The sequence below is a fragment of the Ptiloglossa arizonensis genome, chromosome 7 (genome assembly GCF_051014685.1).
Source record: "Ptiloglossa arizonensis isolate GNS036 chromosome 7, iyPtiAriz1_principal, whole genome shotgun sequence".
NCBI lineage: Eukaryota > Metazoa > Arthropoda > Insecta > Hymenoptera > Colletidae > Ptiloglossa > Ptiloglossa arizonensis.
The window spans coordinates 9,017,790-9,038,117 of record NC_135054.1 but is presented as its reverse complement, the minus strand read 5'-3'; the positions used below and the strand labels follow the sequence as shown (position 1 = coordinate 9,038,117).

The following is a 20,328-nucleotide window of genomic DNA, read 5'->3' as shown; positions in this document are numbered from 1 at the left end:
TTTTCTCTCTTAAGTAACAAAAAATAAATAAATTGATACTCGTTCACTAGAGTAAAAAAAGTGTTAATTAATATATACAACAATCTTTTTCCTAGCCTATTTCAATGTGTACATAAATGATCTTTTATGCGGACGATATTTTCATAATGTTCGAACATTCAAAACAACATCAGATTCATTTAAAGGAGGTTTTCCACAGGCTAGAAGACAGCAAACTTACGATTAAATTAGCGAAATGTAGTTTTGGTAAAACAGAAATAGATTTTTTGGGATACTACATTACAAAAAAAAAAAAAAATAATAATGTGTCGACGTCCTAAGGAACATATGGATATAATTGAAACCCTTCCAAAACCTGAAACCATAGCTGAACTTGGACGTTTTTCGGGAATGGTGAATTATTATAGATATTGTATTCCACACCTTGCTGAAATACAAACTCCATTAAACCGATATCTTAAAAAGATCAATAAAAAATGACAAAACTAAAATGGTCTAAACAGAAGAAGCAACACAGGCATTCGTAGAATGCAAAAATAAAATAGCAGATACAGCTCTCACAGTATATATATATCCTCGTCAGTACCAATGACACTTACGACAGAAGCATCTAGCACAGCTATGGTTGCTGCACTAGAGCAATTAGAGGATAACCAATGAAGGCTTGTCGGATGTTTCTCAAGAAAATTGAATAAAACGGAACAAAACTACAACACCTACGATAGGGAATTGCTTGCTGTCTTCGCAGCCATTAAACAGTTTAAACGTGTTATTATTAGACAATTTATTGTGAAGACGAATCAGAGGCCAAGACAAGGCCTCGCCATAACAGTTACATTTTATCTCTCAATTTGTCACAAAAGTTGTTCGTATGAAAACTCTCTTTGAGAAATTTACGTTTCTATTAGTTGATGGTTAATCCTCCTCTACCTATGATGTCCAATCTTTTTTAACTCCCTGATCACTTCGTATACTATTAAATTTTTCTTGAGTGCTAAAAATGTTTTTGATTTGTATAATATTGCTTTATTTTGTATCTTAATTTCCTCTTCTTTATTTCTCGTCTTAACGCTACCTCCGTTTGTACAGCTGATTTTGACTTCTGCTAGTAATCGCTCCTTCAAAATTGTCCACGTCACTATGTCCTTTTTCCAGGTAATAAATTGCCTTGCTGATCAACGAAGCATCCGTTTTACGTATACAAATTTTTTAAGCTCGTTCCACTTCAGTAATAAATTTATGTCTTCGAAATCCTTAAGACATTTTGAAATCTGTAGCCTATCTGTACCCTCCCTCCTTTTTGTTTCTCTATCTTCACCTTTACTCTCGTTGGAAACATTAATTCTGTCAGTGTCATCGTTCCTTTTCAACGCATCTTGCAATTTCATCGACTACAGATAATTGTAACTTTTTCAACTCTTCTCACAATTCTTTGACTGATAGTTTCTCAATGCGTTCTTCTGTTAAAATTAGTGTTTATTACCCTAAACTCACTACCTCTCACAAACCCCACGAGTTAAGTTTGTACCTGCTCCGACAATCGTATCATCTAGTACCGTGTCATTGGTATCACCAAAATCATCACAATCCCCAAATGCATTTTCCGAATCGCCATTTTGTCTTTCTTTCTTATTCTTGATTGTACAACTTGAGATCGAAGAGCCTACCCATTAAAAATCCCACGGTGATCATTCTCGCACCGTCACAGAAGGACACCGGGAACTATCGGTAGCATAATATCCAGCACACACATACACACGCACATAACGTTCTCGCGGGCTGAAGTCTTTCCCAATGGCGCCAGTATAACGTATTACGTTATGACGACACATTAGGGTTAGCAATCGGGGACATTCAGAAAGAGATCTCCGAGGATGGTACCAAACACGTCATCGGGCAGATCAGGGGGATCGGTTGGTAGGTGGCGCCCCATAAGATCATGACACTGATGATACGTGCACGTCAGCGAAAACCGTTACTTCCCTTGATCCAGGTAGTTAAAACCAGAGTCGAGATGAAATCCCGGATGAAATATCTGAGACTGATTCTCAACTCACTTCTCAAGTCACTGATATTTTGAGGAGCGTTTAGGTTGCCTGACCCCACAGTTGAAGAGTCAGTGCCTTGGACCAACTCCTCCTCAACCTGCGATGTCCCAGCTGCCTCTACACTGGTATGGTGTATACGATAGTCCTATATGAACGTCCCATTTAGGTGAGCGACCAAGCTGCCTCATAGCATAGTATGACACTGCTCTTCCGAGACCGTAGTCAACTGAGTTTGAGGATTGGCCGCAGTTATAAGATCGTGTTCTACGAGGCAGTGACTCTCCTATTAGAATTATGTATGCGGCTTAATATAACAACTGCTGGGACTCTCACGAGCGGGGGAGGCTCTGACAGAATACAAGATTGAAATCTGAAATCGCCAAATTAGGCGATCCAATTTGCTGCAGTGGCTGATCTAGTTCACTGTTGAGCAGAGGGTGTACTGTATCGTGTTTTGATTCCCAGGACAATGTCAGTGCCAGCAACGCGTCATCGCTTCTTAATGCAATACAGGTACCATCCGAAGCAATCATGCATCAGCACCAGCACTATTTGGTAGATGGAGCCACCGAAACCTGTGTATCCAATCCCTGTTTGAGAAATTCAGGGTAATCTTGAACACTTCGAAGAAAATAACGCTGAGAAAAAATTCTTTGCGCATCATTACTGCCTTAAAACAGTTGAAATGAAACACTGAGTTACACGTAGAGTATTTTAAGACTGGTAATACAATCTAACAGCCGGTGATTCTATATGCAAAAATAATAAAGATAATAAATAAAATTTGTCGTTCAAGGTTTTGTTTCTAAGAAAAAATTGATTTTGAAAATTTACCCGATATGCGTGCAATTCATTATCATTTTAGTTGACGTGTTCGTCCATTATTCATTATTTCCATTTGTGTTTGCGTTTCATAAACATTAATGGCACTATAGTACTTCTGTTCTCCGGCTATCTTAATATTTTGTGATAAACAAATCGAACCAGGTAAAACTGATACACGACACTGGAGTTATTGTTTATAAATACCGATACAAGTAAAAACAACGAGTAATAGACAGATACGCTAAACAAGATACGGTGAATTGTCTACGTGCCAGACAAATTTTCAATTCTTCATTTTATTGAAAACGAAGCTCGTGTGATAAAATTTTGTTACATTTCTTCGATTCATTTTTACACGCAGAATCACTCTCTATTCGGTTGTTGTAATTGTTCCGAAATACCCTATAGGAAATTTTTCTATATCTTAAAAACTGCAAGAGTTACCGAGATGAAAACAAGGTTAAGAATTTTTGAATTATATAATAGAAGTAACCAAACCAATAGAATAAAAAGCCTCGCTTACTCTTACACTTCTTGTTATGTCATTCCTTCCACTTGTCAATACAATGCTACAAACAAGGTTCACGTACAAGAGATTCTAATATCTATACGGACATAATTATAGTAAAAGATTTTTTGTTCTCTAAAGAAACAGAATTTCTTTATAGCTGACATCATTTAATATGATTTAATACCTATTTGATTTAAAATAGGTTTAAATAAAGCTACTAGCACAGTACTGAATATATACTAATAAAAATACCTAATATATTAGTAGATATTGCAGTGAAGATTGTAAACGATGCTTTAAAATTGATAGCAATTGCAACTGTTATGCAGAATTCAGATGCCCTTTTATCCAGAAAGATAATGATGATCTTATAAGTAAATATTTTATACGAATAACTGCACTCATATCCCTCTATGTTATGCATAGGATGTCTGAATCAGTGCTATTTACGAATAGGTTGAGGTCACCTATGCGGCTTTGTTCCGTATGCGAGATGTACCCTGTTTAAATGGTACGTTTTTCATTTTGGTCAACATTTTTAAAAATAATTAAATGTTATTGCACATATAAACACATAAAATATACAAATAAATTTCAATGTTGGATACAATAATTATTTGTATATATACGTACTTACGATGAAATGTTCTCTCATTCGTCAAATGCAGCTTGAAAAAGAAATTATTTACTGTAGCAAATAAGTGTAAACTTAATTCTACGTTAAATTCTCGTGTACCATTTTTAATACACGAAATACTTAAAATTTCCGATACTAAAGTTGTAATAATATTTGTTTTTATAGAGTCATTAATAATTTAATTTATACGCTTGAAAACTATGCACGGATTAAAGTTATATTTAACATTTTGGATCAGATAGAATGTGTGAATATAGAATAAGATGTATATATTTATATAATTTGTAATGTTTATTTGTAGTCGAAAAGCAAAGATTACCGATTAACTATTACTAAAATAAAGATCTAAAAGAAAAGAAAATGTTCGCGCTGTTATGTCAGGAAATTGTACGTTTCTTTCTAATGGATAAATAGTTGCACCAAAGAAATGATCATTCCCTTGTAAATTCAAAATGAGCTTGATATATTATAATTATATGTTATATATTATAATACATCATAGCTATAACGAAAAAGTTATAATAAACACGGATCATAATAACAGTTTCTCTATAATAATAAACCACTTTTAGTTTAAAGCACTTCACAGAAAATGCTCAGAGACGCAGTACTTCGTTCAGTTACAGACCTCGTACACTGACTCAGACTACACAGGCGTTTCTTTTAGTCCACTGCGTACAAAACGCTTAACAAATCGCTCGTATTTACAGGCGTTCTATACGCTGCGTTTTCTCTGCTGCAGTACAAATTGCAACGTTCGAAAACACCTGTAAACACGCACGATTTACCGAGTGTTTTGTACACGATGTACAAAACGTCATAAAAAAATGTCTGCGCAGTTTGAGCTTAATACTTTAATATTAATATTCTGAAAGTCAAATAGATTTAATAAAGTTGCTTTACATTCATTCTACTTCCTTTGTCAATTTCGAAATCTTATGTATAATTTATGCTACAACTTAAAGTGGCGGCATACTTATAAATTATTTACTCTTTTTGCCGGTACAAAAATCTTTTTGAGATATCTTCAATATAGAAAACTATATCTAACAGACAAGAAAAACTTTACATAAGCGATATTAACAGATTTCCAGAGAGGTAAAATGTAATTATAGAAAGTATTGAAATCTACATTAATTTTTAGTGGTAATATTTTTTAAGGTAATATGTTTTCATGTTAAAACAATTTATGCAGCAGAATACAACAGAACATTTCGAAAAACCAAAATATTAACATGTATATCTATACACATTAGTGATTTCATGTATTATATAACGTGTATGTTAATTCGAAAAATTACAAAGAATTTCTAAATAATATAGACGTTTACCTTTTTCTTGTCCCTCATAGAACCTTTTCCTCGGACCATTATTTTACATCCTGTTTCTTGTTCCAATTGTTTAGCCGTCATTCCACGTGGTCCAAGAATTCTTCCAACGAAATTGAACTGTAAATAAAACAAGAGAATTACAGAAAACACTGTTTTGGAAAATTATCTATACTTAATACTTTTATAGTGTTTAAGAATTAACGTTATGCTTCCTAGATGAAATTCAATAACGTTTCGTGTAAGTCAATTCTAGACAATAATCAATAAATTATATAATTTACACAAATGAAATTTTTATACAATATGCGTATAGGCGGTACTGCAGGGAATATTAAGTAGACAGCATATTACAAAAACTTTTTAGAAATTATTTCAAGAGACGTACGAATTAACTCAGTAATACCAATAAGAAAAACGTCAAATTGGTTTATATACATTAATATAACAATGAGCGCGGCTACAAGGACTGTGGGCGGTCGTGAAATTGGGGTTCACGGTCGCTCTTTGTGCGGCCTCCCAAAAAGAAAGGTGGTGGGGCGGTGTAGCCCCGCCCAGTCTCGCCCCGTCCCGCCCCGTCGCCGTGATATTGGGAGGTTGATCGTGAACGTCCTGTTTCCAAAGAAGACACGAACTAAACGCGGATACCGAGTCGCAAAAGGAGGGATACTGAATGTTATGCTGTATGCAATTTTTAATGTTCCTTGGAAATCGTGCGAGTATGGTCACAGTAGGAGTTTAGTGGGTACACTTCGTACCTGGTGGTATGGATTGCGGAGAATCTCACACTACCCTTAACCCCATTCCAAGAAATGATGGAAATCTTTCTAAACTTTCCCAACGCAAAATAAAAATGCTTAGAGATTATAAACTACTGAGGATTTGTTTATGCTTACACTTAATGCATAAAACGGCTGTTTTATCTCCTAAGAGTTATTTACTATAAAAGATAATATTATGCAATATTAACAGTTTTTTTACAGATGGAGTAATAAAGATGACTTTGGAATATAATTAATTTTCCATAATGGAATCAAATATTTTGTATGACACAATCCGACTTAATTCTAGTCATTTTTCACAAAAAAGTATTAAGCCATGTTTCCCAAGAAAACAATGTTCCAAAGTGCCTGAAAAATCGTGGCGACAGTTATATGCCACACACTGTATATAACTTCTTTAGAAATTAAAAAAAAAATCGTTTCTATTTATTTCTAAATTATATTTTTATTAAATTACTTCTGTTCTTGAAAAGAATTTCACTTACTTCTACTGGTAATTATATAACCAATGCTTTCTTAGCGTATTGTAAAAAACTAGCAAAAATTGTTGTCCTGTATTAGATATAACAATTGTACAATGATATGTTGCATCTACGCCAATGGGGCTTTGCCTGCCGCGTGTTTCTCATTATCTCTCTCTATCTCGCTACCTTCTTCATCACTCAGTCCACATGTGTTTGTAACTGCAGCGACGAATAACGGACTAGAATTGAATGTGTGCGTGGGAATAGGTGTATCCCTTCCACTTTTCTTGCATTCCTGCCACGAGACTTCAAGTCAGCGGTAAGGAATACGCGTCTTGGAGGATTTCAAATTTAAGTCGGTGACTTGAAGGTCCCAAGCAAAGCCTTGGGTACTGGGTGCATTGTGAACCTGACGTTTGGCTCCTCCAGAATCGCGCGCATTGTATTGGTGTGAGGCATGATAGCGGGAACGGAGACATTATCGAGTCATTGGAATATACGATACATAATAATTGACCATTTTCTTCTTACTTTTTCATAACGAAGTCATTTAAAAGTAAAATCTAGTCTTGAATAGAATCTTTTATTTCTGTATAGAAAGAAATCGAATTTTCCATAAATTCGTTTCTAGTATCTTTATCTGCAAAATTGAAGGTTGCCTCTGGATCTTTTGAATTTCTTATAATATTAAGAAGTATCTTTTTTGTTTCTAAAATTAAACCAGAGGTAATATTATATATCAACCCGTATTATATGACATTATTAAATATGTGTGCAGAATAACCGACATTAATAATATTTGTTTTTAATTCTTAATTTAACTTACAGAAAACACTGTACGTGTTTTTCAGGGTCTTAATTTAAAATTAATGTTGCAATTATCGTCAAAAAATTTTGTTAAAATATTAGTTTACAATCAAAATATAATTTTACAATTAATTTGGAAATAGTATGAGATATTTTATTTTTTATTTTTAAAGCGGTAATTAAAATATCCAATAATTATGGGAAATAATTTTGTACTTTCATGATTATTAACATCAACGGACATGCTACATATTGCAAATCATTTACGAGTTTATTAGTGAACGTTTATTCAGTGTATTGGTACAGCCTAAGGGATTGAAAGATAAATAATGCCGATTGTGTAAAAAGCCACTACACCTTCGACTGCTCGATTGCACTTCTCATTGGAACCAGGTTATACATATTTATAATGCATGTGCCCATACTCGATGTAATTGCTTGTGCTTGAGATCTCATTCCCTTTTTATGTTTTATAGTATTCATAGGCTTATTTATGTTGCTAAAGATAGAGTGTACTTTTACCTACAACAAAAATTGTTGCATTGTATACAGTACGTAAAACTTCCCAATCAAATCTTTTTTTAAATCGTTGTGAAATGAAAATTTCAAACTAACAAATAATTAGAGATCGAACGTGTACTTACAAGTATTAATCCTATTTCGAAAAGGAGTCGATGAAACATCTATTTCTTTAATTATTATAAGTAATGAAAAAATGTACGTATATTACAACATATCTATACAAAATGGAGAAGTTTGCTACAGTGACACTGCACACTTGATTTGTCATGACAATCCCGAGGATCGAGAACATTGAAGATTAATACTTTCCTGATCTTCAATGAAGTTGAGTGATTACATGATGTACCATATCTCAGATTATCCACGTTTACGCGTGTTTTGATTCAAGTGTTACGGTATTTGCTTCATTATTTTCAAACTGTATACACCCTGGACGAGTACAACAAATTGAATAGGGGAGCAAGTAAACGAACAAACTTAGAAAACTAAGACTTACAAAAAAATCTCCCCGGAAGTCCTCGAACCCGCTAAAACTAGGACAAATCCGGGAAAATCTGCACGGATTGCAGCCCTATCCGCAGACCACATGCTGCTTTCATATCTGCTCGACTGATTATGAGCGACTACCACGATAACCACTTGATTCCTATGTGTGGGTTGCGTAATGTATCCCTCCCTGTACACCATACCATGTGACACCTGTCATATATACTAGGTCACCACAGCCACAGAGCCACTAACATGTATATGACACCTCACGCATGGATTGACTTAACGTTTCTACGTTTCACGCGTCTTGAGTATTCTTATTGAATGGAAATAAACAATATATATCTTTTATTATTATTTATTTACCATTTTTTATTACAATTATCGTTACTATTAATTCTTATTATTATTTATTGCATCACGGTTCGTGATAAAAAATTTTAATCATAAGGATAACGCGAAAAGATAACCATCCTTTTTCAGTACAGTGTTCCCGCAATGAATGTGAAAGCCTCAGAACCCGAGTTTACATTTATAGTGGATCAGCCATGAAACTCTACACCTCTGTTGGCATTTCGTTGGCAGCGATAGCCACAGACAAGAACAGGAAGCGAAAGAGAAAGAGGAACTGAGCATCGAAGCAGTCACCAAAGTTTAAAGGTCACTTGATCGCTCACAAAATTAATACAATAACATATTTTTTAATTTTTGTTTTTTTTTTCTTTCATAGAACCTGTATCAACAGTGAAGAAAATTAAGAAGTTAAGAAAGCATGTTATTCACAAATGAATGAACTTGAAATAACTGATACATTTGCAGTAGTTACACTTCAACGTTTATTAAATCACAGGGCTTTGCTATTAACTGAAGTTCAGTAAGAAGTTTTGCAAGAAAATATTACATGAATTATATGTTACATATAAATTGGACTGTGACAGTAACAGAGGAATAAATACTTCAGAATAGTGCCACAACCCATGACACAGTACAATCATTTTCTTTATAAAAAATATTTTTATTACGCAATTTTGAATGTGAAAAAAACTGAGTCCGATTTTAGAACACTTTCTCTGAACCATAATTTTTATCACTTCCTCATTAATTTGAAATAAGAGTCCGATTTTAGTCAATTTCTTCATACATATCAATGCATAGTATAGTATGTGTATATTGGGAATTATCAATTAAATTTGCAAGCCCATCAGGTTTAGATATGTAAAGGATACATTGAGAGAAATAAAACAAGAATTTCAATATATAGAAAATCAAATAACTTACAAACAACAAATATGAATATAATAAAAAAAGATTCAGAATTCCATTAGAATTTAATGAAAACAATTGTGGATGGAAAAGCATGTAATTTAATTCATTATATTAATCTATCTCAATTATGTTTCATATGTAAAGCTGTGACAAAAGAATTGAATAATTTAGAAATAGTTCAATAAAAACATGCAAAGTATTAATTGTTTTGAAGTTGGTTCGACAACTTTACGTGCAAGTATTCAATTTTTTAAAATGTTTATTGCATATTATATGTAAATTATCTATTATTTAGTATAATAAAAAATTTGTTATGGTCAACACTAATACAGACAATTTTCACCATTTTTGATTTTGTCGAATTCAGTTACCAAAAATATTAAAAGAAGTATATGAAAGGAATTAACAAATTACATAAAGATGTGCTATTCCTTTTTAAAGGAGATTAATTTTTAAATATAGAAAACCAACAATCTTTGAACAGTTCTGAAAATGTATAGTATGTTCTGAAAATGTATATATGAATAGTAGATGGTCTGCGAACAAGCGTTAATGTTCTTAAAACGATGAAAATGATAATAATTCACGAATAAACACAGATATGACCATGAATTTGTCAAAAATTAGTAAATATTGAGCGCCCTGGAACACCGGTCATTTCGAATTTTGAATTTTTGATGTCACATTCGTTATCACAAACCTCGAAAATCTTTAATTAGTTTTTATAAATCAGTTTCATATAAATTTGATGAAATCTTTCTGGTTCATTGTGCATTGTATAACGATACTGTAACAATCGTGGAACGAAAGAGTCCACACACAAAGCAAAATTATTGCAAAAACAAGTTTGGAATGCTACTGAAGAAACTGCATTTGCTGTGAAGGGTCTTTATATGCATTTGAAGCAAACGAGTTATAACTAAGTGGCAAATTTAATTATCATTCATAAAATAATCAAGACTTCATGTTGAACGGGTTTTTTTCGAAATCAAGTTTTTCAAACTGGTAAACAAGCTTATTCAGAAATTATTCATAGCGCATTATAATTCATGTATATTCATAACAAAATTCTGTGTGCCATTTTTTGGAAAATAAGTATTTTTGAAACTCAACGATATTTTCCAAGAGTTCTAACGCTCTGTACAATATTTGAAACAATTTAGGTCAGAAAAATTATGTCTACTATGCGAAAATAGAAGCTTGCACCACATCACAGGTTTACATGAAAATGTTATAATATAAAAGGCGTACAAAATTTAGTGAGGAAGATATTATACACAAAAGTAATAAAGAGGAAAGAGAAAGATGGTATCAATGTGTTACAAATGTATCAATGTGTAACAAAAGTTAAATAAAAGAAAAAACAAATAATTTATCAAAATCGAAATAAAGTTACCAAAACTGTAAATACCACATCTATAAAAAGCATTCAAAAAACCTAGTACTTTGTCAATCGTGTTTAATATTAGATGAATAAGATAAACAATTAAACTAGTTTCAATTCTATGATACTTTGTTGTACAGTTTCGTTTCACAACTATAAATTAAAAAAAAGTTAATACAAAAACGTTCTTATTTTTTTTCCAAAACATAACATACTTACGTATTGTAAAATAGTTAAAAATGTACATTCGACCCCATAAGTGTTCGTTCACCTACGACACTTGACAGTATGTATAGGGAAAAGAAAGGAAAGATACACTTAAAGTTTAAATGAAAAATGTAAAAATTAATCTTTATTGATACAGGATTAGCTGACATTTTGTAAAATTCACAATTGCTGTACATAGTGAAATATTACATGAAATATGATAACGTATCGGAAAATTTGAACGTAAAGGTATCTGTTCACCAATATTTATGGAAATTACGAAGAAAGAAGACAAATTCGAAAAAGAAATTGTAAATATAATAGAAACACTTTGAACTATAATACAGTAAGTATTGAACAAATTTAAAACAGATAAAACAATTATAAATAAACCGCAACAAGGAAAATCAAAACTGCTGACAAATCATGATGAAACACGTATACTGACAATGAGAGCTATCCAGCAGGGTCCTCGTATCTCCGTATCTGTAATACATGAAAAGGTACTGCGTCTCCTAGGAATGTCATACCGGTTACAACTGGTTGCACTGTTCAATAATCGGTTATTGGTGTTCGATAACCGGTTAATTACTTTTTTTTATATAAAAAGAAAACTAAAGACATCTGTTCGATAGTTATTTGTCGCGTAGATAGTTTAGTACATAAATATTTAGCTTTTGACTATTATAGAAAAACGTGAAAAATGTCTCTGATTTAAGCATGCATAGTTTACCAGTATACTGCATGCAACACTGTATGCATTCGGAGTACTTCGGTGATCGCCGTCAATGATCGGTGAATATCAATGACGTAACAAACGATCCTCGCGTTTGCTTTTTCAATTGTCAATAAGACGTTGGTGAAGCTAGATCAAACCACTCCCCGCTTTACTTTACGCAATAAAATAGATTTAATATTCGTTAAGTTTACAAGGTAAGCGAATAAGTGAAATATTGAATATTTTAGTATATTCGTCTAGTTTATATTTGTCTCTTTTAAATTGTGTTAGCGATTTTGCAAAATGAATTCGAAAAAGTTCGATGTATCGAAATATTTTAAGAAAAACGGTGATCATTCTGCTCTTTGTTCGCAATGTTCGATAGTTATACAGTGTATAGGTGGTTCAATAGCGAAACCATCTGCAAAAATATAATATTACACTCGTAGACTGTAATATTACCTTCGAATCTGCAAATAAACAAAAACTTGAAAGGAGTTCTAAATATATTCAAGTATTTGAACCGTGAAAGTTTAGGCGAACTGTTATCTAAATGTGCGGCAAAAGATAATTTTTCAATCAGTACGATAACCAGTTCTCATGCTATTCGTGAATTTATTGTCAAAAGGGACCATGAAATGCTGCAAAGTCGAGCGACCATGAGAGAATTGTTTCATTTTATGAAGAAGTAAAATTGAAATAAATAGATGATTTTCTAAAATTAATAAAAGAAAATTAATAAGTATTCATTAATACTATATTAATTATTATTAATTTCATAACAATCAAATAATATTATTCACGGTTTGATTATTACTATGTAATTAATTATGAATAAGTTCACATTTAATTAATAATACCATGTGTAATGAGTATTCGTAACATAAGAATTACCATTTAGATATTAAATGTTATTAAATAGTTATTAATAATACTAAAATGGGAAGTGTATTAAAATATCCGTATGTAAATATAATTCTGACGTGCGTTTAAAAAAATATATATTTCTTACATATCGATATAGACATTGCAGTGTTTAGTGCAACTGATAAGATTAATAACTCAAATGTTTTAAGAACCAGGACCCACTTTGACGAGTACTTTGAGTATTTCAGAATACTAAGTGTATATTATAGTCTGCATTTACAATCTTCCCAAAAGTTATTTCCACAGCTTTACCTTCGTGTCAAATTTTTCAAGTAAATCCGATTACATTCGACCACATAATCTGATTCGCAGTGCTACGCAAACATATTAAAAGAAGAAAGTACTTGGTAAACAAAATTCGAACCTGGAGTCACGAAGTGTCATCTTGAAGAAATAAATCAATACGAAACTGGACTACTCTGATCCTTTCTTTGTGAAGGGAATTCAGGAGGGCGACAGTGTTACTAGAACCATCCCTGGACTCTCTAGACACTGGCTGATAATTATCATCAGACGAACCAGAATCGCCATCAATTGATGACCAATAGATGCAGATTCAATCGAACTTATTCTTCATTGTTCCGACCGACCGGAATGAACTATCTCTGAGTCCAGCAACCACTGCGTGCGAGAAAAGTTGAACTAAGCTAGTCGGCAGAGAAACTCGGTAGGTGTGCTTATCGTGTGGTTCTTCCCGATACCTGACGCACATTCGATTACTGTGAAATTTACAAAAAACGATTTGGTTATTATTCAAAAGGTTGGTTTAGTCACTGATTTCGATTATTACCAAGGACAAGATTTGGTATAACGTTTGCCTCTATAAGTAGATACTGTCTTAGTTTCCAAGTATTCGTTAAATGTTTTCGATAGTACTACATCGAATTTGGCTTGTACATACGCGGTGACGCCAGTGTGTACGAGAGTGTTTATTGTTTCTATGAATAAGTTGTGTTGCAATAGCTGGCAACAGTGGTAAAATAACTTTCTATGAAAGGTGTACCAAACAAAAAGCGATGTTGGTTGTCCAAAGCTTAAGTATTTAAATGTATACTAACGCCTGTATAGACACGATACACCATAATAGTACCAATAGAATTTTGCAAATATATCAAAAACTAAGACAGTCCGCATATACACGCAGAGGAGAAAGTTACTTCAAATCTTGTTCTACACAGCAATATGCACAAACAATTGAAATCAGTGACTAGGCCAAACTTCCGAATAATTATCAAAGATTTCTAGCGTGGGAGAAACACCGGTGAAGTTGCGTACACTCGGCTAAAAGAAACCTGACTGCATTAACAAAGGACGTTCGTGTAAGGTGGGTCACCAATTTATTTCAATTTATGCACACAATTAACGAATGTATCGAATAATAACATAGTAAACACGTAAATCGCATTATTCAATATTTTTCAAGATACTTATGTTTATTGTTTTCATACTTTTCGCGTAGACGATATCTTAAGGTACATACGAACAACTATATAAGAAGATGACGCAGTGATAACGTTTCCTACTGTCGACACTGAAGATTCGTGTCCTTGAAGCTTCATGGACTAGCAATTTTTTTGTTTATATACATATACATAGACACATTTTCGCCGTTTTTAATTGTCTTTTATTTATACGATTGATATGTATTTCCATGTTAGTATACGAAGTTGATTTATTTAAAGTGCATGCAATATTTGAAGATAAGGGTTTGTTAAAAATACTATAAGTTAATTTAAGATACATAAATAAAAAATGAAAAGAAATGTTCACAATATGTCGCATGCAGCTTCGTGAAAAATTTCACGAATTGCATGACAAATCTTACATCCATGGAAAAAGCATATATTGGTTTTCTTACAATAAGAGTATAATTTGGCAATTTATGAAAGAAATTTTCTACTGTAATTTAACAGATATCTTTTTACACGATATGTTCAAAAATGGAATAAAACTGCACGATTATTAGTTCGCTTTGTGTTCGCAAATGCTGATTGGGTGAATAGAACTATTGAGCTTCCAAATGATCTTGTACAGGATAGAAATGTACAAGATTTGAATGTTGTACTCTTTTTCAAATTTTTTTCCCTTCTTTTGTGAGTAACATATAATAATATAAAAAGTGCCATGTACAAATACGATCAGTTGTTAATTTTATTGGTTTTTAATTTACATAAATCAATAATTATTAATTATAGTATTCTGCGTAATGCGAAAAGTTAAGCGAAAGAAAGGACCTTTCATTTGTGAAATGTAGTGATCTTGCCAAAAGAAAAAGGACTGAAGACTTGCAATCATCAAACGAATTATCGAAGTTCATTGCAACTACTTTCACAGCTCGAAGAAAATGTGGCAATGTATCAACAACAATACTGCTCACTGATATGATAAGGAATTCTTCCAATTGTTCGTTAAAGATTTTGGATACATGGGAGAAACAAACAAAAAAATAGATTATTGTCAACAATAAACGGTCGAAGAAGCGCTTTCATTAATAATTAAAATCGACCTTTTCACAAATAGGTACAGAAATCTAATAAAAAAAAAGCCAAAAATCATAATTCCAATCTATATCCACCACCTCATAAAGTTGCTTAAACGAAAAAAACTTCCTATTCCAGGAATGTTTTGATTGGAGAAGAAATATGTAAAGTTCCCTTAAAATCGCTCATGTATGATACTTATGATTAATTATTAAGCTATATAAAATTACACATAAATCAGAACATAGATAGAAGAAGAACTTTTGCCGTGTGGAAAGTTTGAGTTTAATAGAAATCCAGGGCACTGAGAATATAAGTAACTGTGGGCGGAAGAAGGCCGGAATGACCAATTTTTATTTTTAACTTCTTTCGTACTACTGTGACTTGAAGATTTTAAAACAAAAGAATTATTATGGGAAAATCCGAGACCCTCTTCTATGCGATTTTATCGGCCAATAAGGATACAGTAGATCGAGGAAACAAATGACATTTCACGCAAAGAAATTCATTTTATCATATTTCAAACTCATTTTATCAATGATCGATGATAAAAAAGAAGTATAAATACATTCTTTTTAAACTGCTAATGTATTATCAAGTTTCTCAGATACGTCATGTAATATATCTAAAACAACTATTTTTAATTGTTAATTGTGAACTGTCAATTTCTTAATTGTTTAGACTCTAGAAAAAATTATTCACAAAAAAGAAAATGAGGCAGCATTCAATTTCAGCATTCCAATTTTACATACGTATATCCACTTCTTTGACTGTCTGCTTCATATATCGTAGAATCTGCCGATAAAAAAATGGAGTATGTACTACAACAACGGTTACTTGTTTTTTAAAACATGCAAAAGAAGTAATGGAAATTGTGTGACTGTGAAACAAAATTTTCACGGAAAATTAATTTTTCGAAAAAATTATAATTCTTGGAAAGAAAAAAATTCAGGATGTTACCCTATTAAAAATGGGCCTTCGTGTTGATCTATCAAAATATGATTTTGGATCTTCCAATGATGAAAATACATCTCGAAGATTTTTCAGAATAATATAATATTGTCCAAAATTACCAGTATATTTGTTTTTTCTTTTCAATATTTTATTCATAGAATTCAACGATAAGTATAACATTTTTTAGATAAAAATTATGATATTTTTCTATAGATACAGACTGTATTAAATCACAACTACTAATTACTACTGGTTTTCCATAGGCATTGACATTAACTTAATTGAGCAATTCCATAGTGTATTAATAGTAATCTCTTCGAGAAGAAATGTCAATTACGAAGCTTTTAAAAAATACTGCGTAGATACAGCCAAACTTTTAGTTAATCTGTTTCCATTGTTCCACATAGTTACCCTTTGTGTATAATATTTTAATACATTTAACCTTCCGTGCTAAAAAACTGCATTCTATTATATATTGCATATTGGCTCTTATTCGGAATAAATATTAGAATCGATGCATAAAATATGCAAGAAGTATTATAAGCGTAAAAATTTACATATTAAAACAAATGAAGACATTTTTCATAGACTAATGCTTCATTCCTATCCCTTAATATCCCTCTGCAATATCTGGCAAAAAAAAAGGCTACCACCTGTTGCTTTGAAATTACTGTCGAATACAACAGTATAACTTTAGTCAGACCATGACCTTCAGATTCTGATTCTGAGAATGATAGAAACTGATTAAATCAGGTAAACGTCCTAATAACTGCCGCTTCGTTTGTTTAAAAAAAATGTAATGTAATCAAGTGTAATGTATAATAAAATTTTATCACCAATTTTCATTTGTATAATAGCACAGGAATACAAATACTTTGTGCATTTGGTATGAAAAATTAATGTTAACCCAATGAAAGTTCAAGACCTATAAATCTTTTTAAATACGTTTTAAATATCTTTTTATGAATATTATAAAATAAATATTAAGGTGTAGGATAAATACTATCTTTGGTTTGGTTGCACTGGTCATACTCTTTTTGAAATGGCTGTGATACTATATAGATATTGGGACTGTTTGCAAATAATAATTAATAATTTATGAGTCTTTCAAATACGACATATAGGAATAAATATACTTCTTTCATAAAAATGATTAGCCATATTATGCTTTAAATTGTGCAATTTCTTTAACTAAAAAACTTTTGACTAATTACATTATGCTATTATGTTATGCTATAAGATTAAGGCGGCAGTAGTAATACTTACCTTCATTCTATTTTTTGTTACATTTTGTATGTATCGTATTTATTTTTTTATATATTTTTAGTATATACTACTGTTATTGTTAATACATAGAAATTCGTTTTTAGTCGATAACTTTTAAATATTTATTCTTAAATTCGTTTTGGGTACCATTAAAACACTTATGGTACTTCTATAGGTACTTAAAACCGAATCTGGTATGATAACCTTTAATATTTTATTACACATAATATGGAGGAAAGAATAATTTTCTGAAGAAAAATTGAAAACCTGTAATATTTTATTACATATAATACGGAGGAAAGAATGATTTTCTGAAGAAAAATTGAAAATTCTTGATCCCAGAAAAGAAGGATATTTCTTATCTTCGATTGCAAAAGATTTTCACTTATCTGAAGCTGGAGTTAAATAAATATGGTGTTGTGTCGAAGAGAGGGGTTTCGTTGAATCAATGCCAAGAACACAAAGAAGACGTAAAACGACGCCGTGTCAAGACGAATTATAGTTTCAGTATTAAACATAATTTGTGAATTCTAGACAGCTGAGAGCACATATGGTAACACTAAAATCCCAAATGCAACGTTCAATGCGACACATTTATTCAGTGTATAGCAACGTACAAAATTCTATAAAAATTAAGTCTGCACAAATTCACAGTAAATTCTTTTCGAATCATAAATGGGAACGTAAACTTATATCAATAACGCCAAAATAAGTAGCGGGACTCACTTGAAAGTATAAAAAATTTCCTTATGAAATATTACAGCTGTAAAATGTTTTACTAAAACATTGATTACTTCTAGACACCAATAATAATAAACAAACAGACAATAAGAAAATAAAAATAGTTAGAAAATGCCTTATAAGGCAAAAAATATAAACATTTTTTTGCAAGATGTAGAAGTAATTAATGAGTACTATACTAAATTTTTATTTCTTCGTTTTATGGCTTCAGAAATGAACAAATTTTACTACTACAATGTTCGTCACGTATTTAATTACGTTGTGTAATGAAGTGTTTATGGTTTAAACACAATCTTTCAAGTAGTATTTTGGCCAATTTTTCAAGCTCCAAATACTCTAACACTGCGTCACCTCTAACGGAAAAGGTGCACATAAAATTATTATGCCACTGACTATTCACTAATACGAATAAACTGTGTTACGTTGTCGGTAATCGGTAACTGGAACACTACGATTTTAGTTATCTCTGCATTATTTTTAGACAAAAGTATTTCCTTAAATACGTGTTTTGTAATGATACAGAAACTGGGTAAATTGAAATTTCTATGATAATTATTTGAAGAGGAGAGGGAGTTCGATTTCCTGGTGAAGATAATATTTTTTTAATATATTACAATATTTAATACACCGTAGAAATCAACATTTTGAACAACTTTTCCAAAGCATACAGGTTTATGTCGGTTTACTTTAATCGAACCTAATTAAATTAGTTACTAGGCACAATGGTTAACGGCAGAAATCGAATTTCTATACCTATTATACGCGGCCATTACTGGTCGCCTCGATGTGTTTATAGAATCTGTAAACAATCGGCGATTTAACGATTACAAATACGACGAACACGTATGTGGCTATAAACGACATCCATTGCAATAGTAGCAACAGTTTTTTGCAAAAATTCCGGCAACCGAGCAACGATTATGTGCACAGGAGAAAGTTGTTCAAAATGTTGATTTCTACAACGTGTTCGAAAATCATCAGAAATCGACGAGACTCCCTTTTTTAAATACTTAGCAATTATAGATTATAAAAGAATGTAGATAGCGAGAATTAAAATTATGGTGTGCCGGTTATTATTGACGGAACAAGTCACGTGTGCGTGCAGTCAGCGACATAATAATTTTATGCGTACCTCTCCTTGCATATCACGTACGCTTTGAAAGAGATTGCTACTCCACTAGCAACGATGGTGGACGTCTAGTATTGCGGTTAAGTTTTTCTCTTTTTTTCTTTTTTTTTTTTTTTCGACCGAGTTTATAGCCGATCACACCGTGGTCTGCAACGCGATACCACGTCACTGCACAATATACAATATGCTGAATAATGTCTTAGTCTGTAATTAAAACATTTGCGAAGACAACGTATTTTTGTTGACTTCCTGTCGAAGAAAAATTCAAATGAATTACAGTTGTAAGAAAGAATTAGTCAACGTATGTACTCACCGCCGTACAGTTAATGCACGAGGGAATTTGACATTAATGACGTTTAATGAAACTAAGATATTATAAGGAGTTTATATTAGTATTGCTGGGTACATTAATAGTAACTAAATCAGAGTTATCTCTACTACTATTTTTGGTTACTTGAGGGGAGATGTACATCTATAAAAGTTAAAACGTTAACGATCTTCGATTTAGTAGTTTTATTTTACAATTATTTGTGATAAATAATTTTTTGTTATGTAAATATTTTTGAAATAATCTATTAATAAGGATAAGTTTCACATTGGTTCCACAGTGCAGAGGTTTACGGTTGTCAGCCCTATGTCAATAAATTTGACCCGAATACGAGCTGATCATTTCCTTGAAACGTGTTAATAAATGCTATTTTAAACGTAGATGTTTTTAAAAAATGACTGCTCTCTGATTAAGTATTTCCATTATCGAGTAAGAAAGATCACAGCTTCTGTGCGATAAATGAAAGATTATTACTCAAATGAAATCCGCTACATCAAAAACTGCGTTGTGATATA

General features: G+C 32.0%; 1 protein-coding gene and 1 long non-coding RNA gene across 25 annotated transcripts in view; one reads left to right on the top strand and one right to left on the bottom strand.

Annotated features, from left to right (window-relative positions):
* Positions 1-20,328, bottom strand: part of How (protein held out wings) — a 130,821-nt gene that overhangs the window by 53,994 nt on the left and 56,499 nt on the right. For 21 of the 24 annotated variants that reach the window (XR_012992681.1, XM_076316119.1, XM_076316113.1 and 18 more), the window contains one exon: positions 5,353-5,469. Coding sequence is in view for 23 of the 24 variants with exons in the window: in XM_076316119.1 (XP_076172234.1) it covers positions 5,353-5,469 (117 nt within the window). In the remaining variant the exon portion in view is untranslated. Of the gene's footprint in view, positions 1-4,021; positions 4,053-5,352; positions 5,470-8,420; positions 8,540-16,147; positions 16,191-20,328 lie in introns of those variants that run through there. The other 3 variants (XM_076316133.1, XM_076316134.1, XM_076316135.1) reach the window with 3 other exon arrangements.
* On the top strand, positions 12,126-15,858 carry LOC143149069 (uncharacterized). The gene is made up of 4 exons (XR_012992682.1): positions 12,126-12,203; positions 13,228-13,582; positions 13,676-14,239; positions 14,375-15,858. It is a non-coding gene; the product is annotated as an uncharacterized LOC143149069 (long non-coding RNA).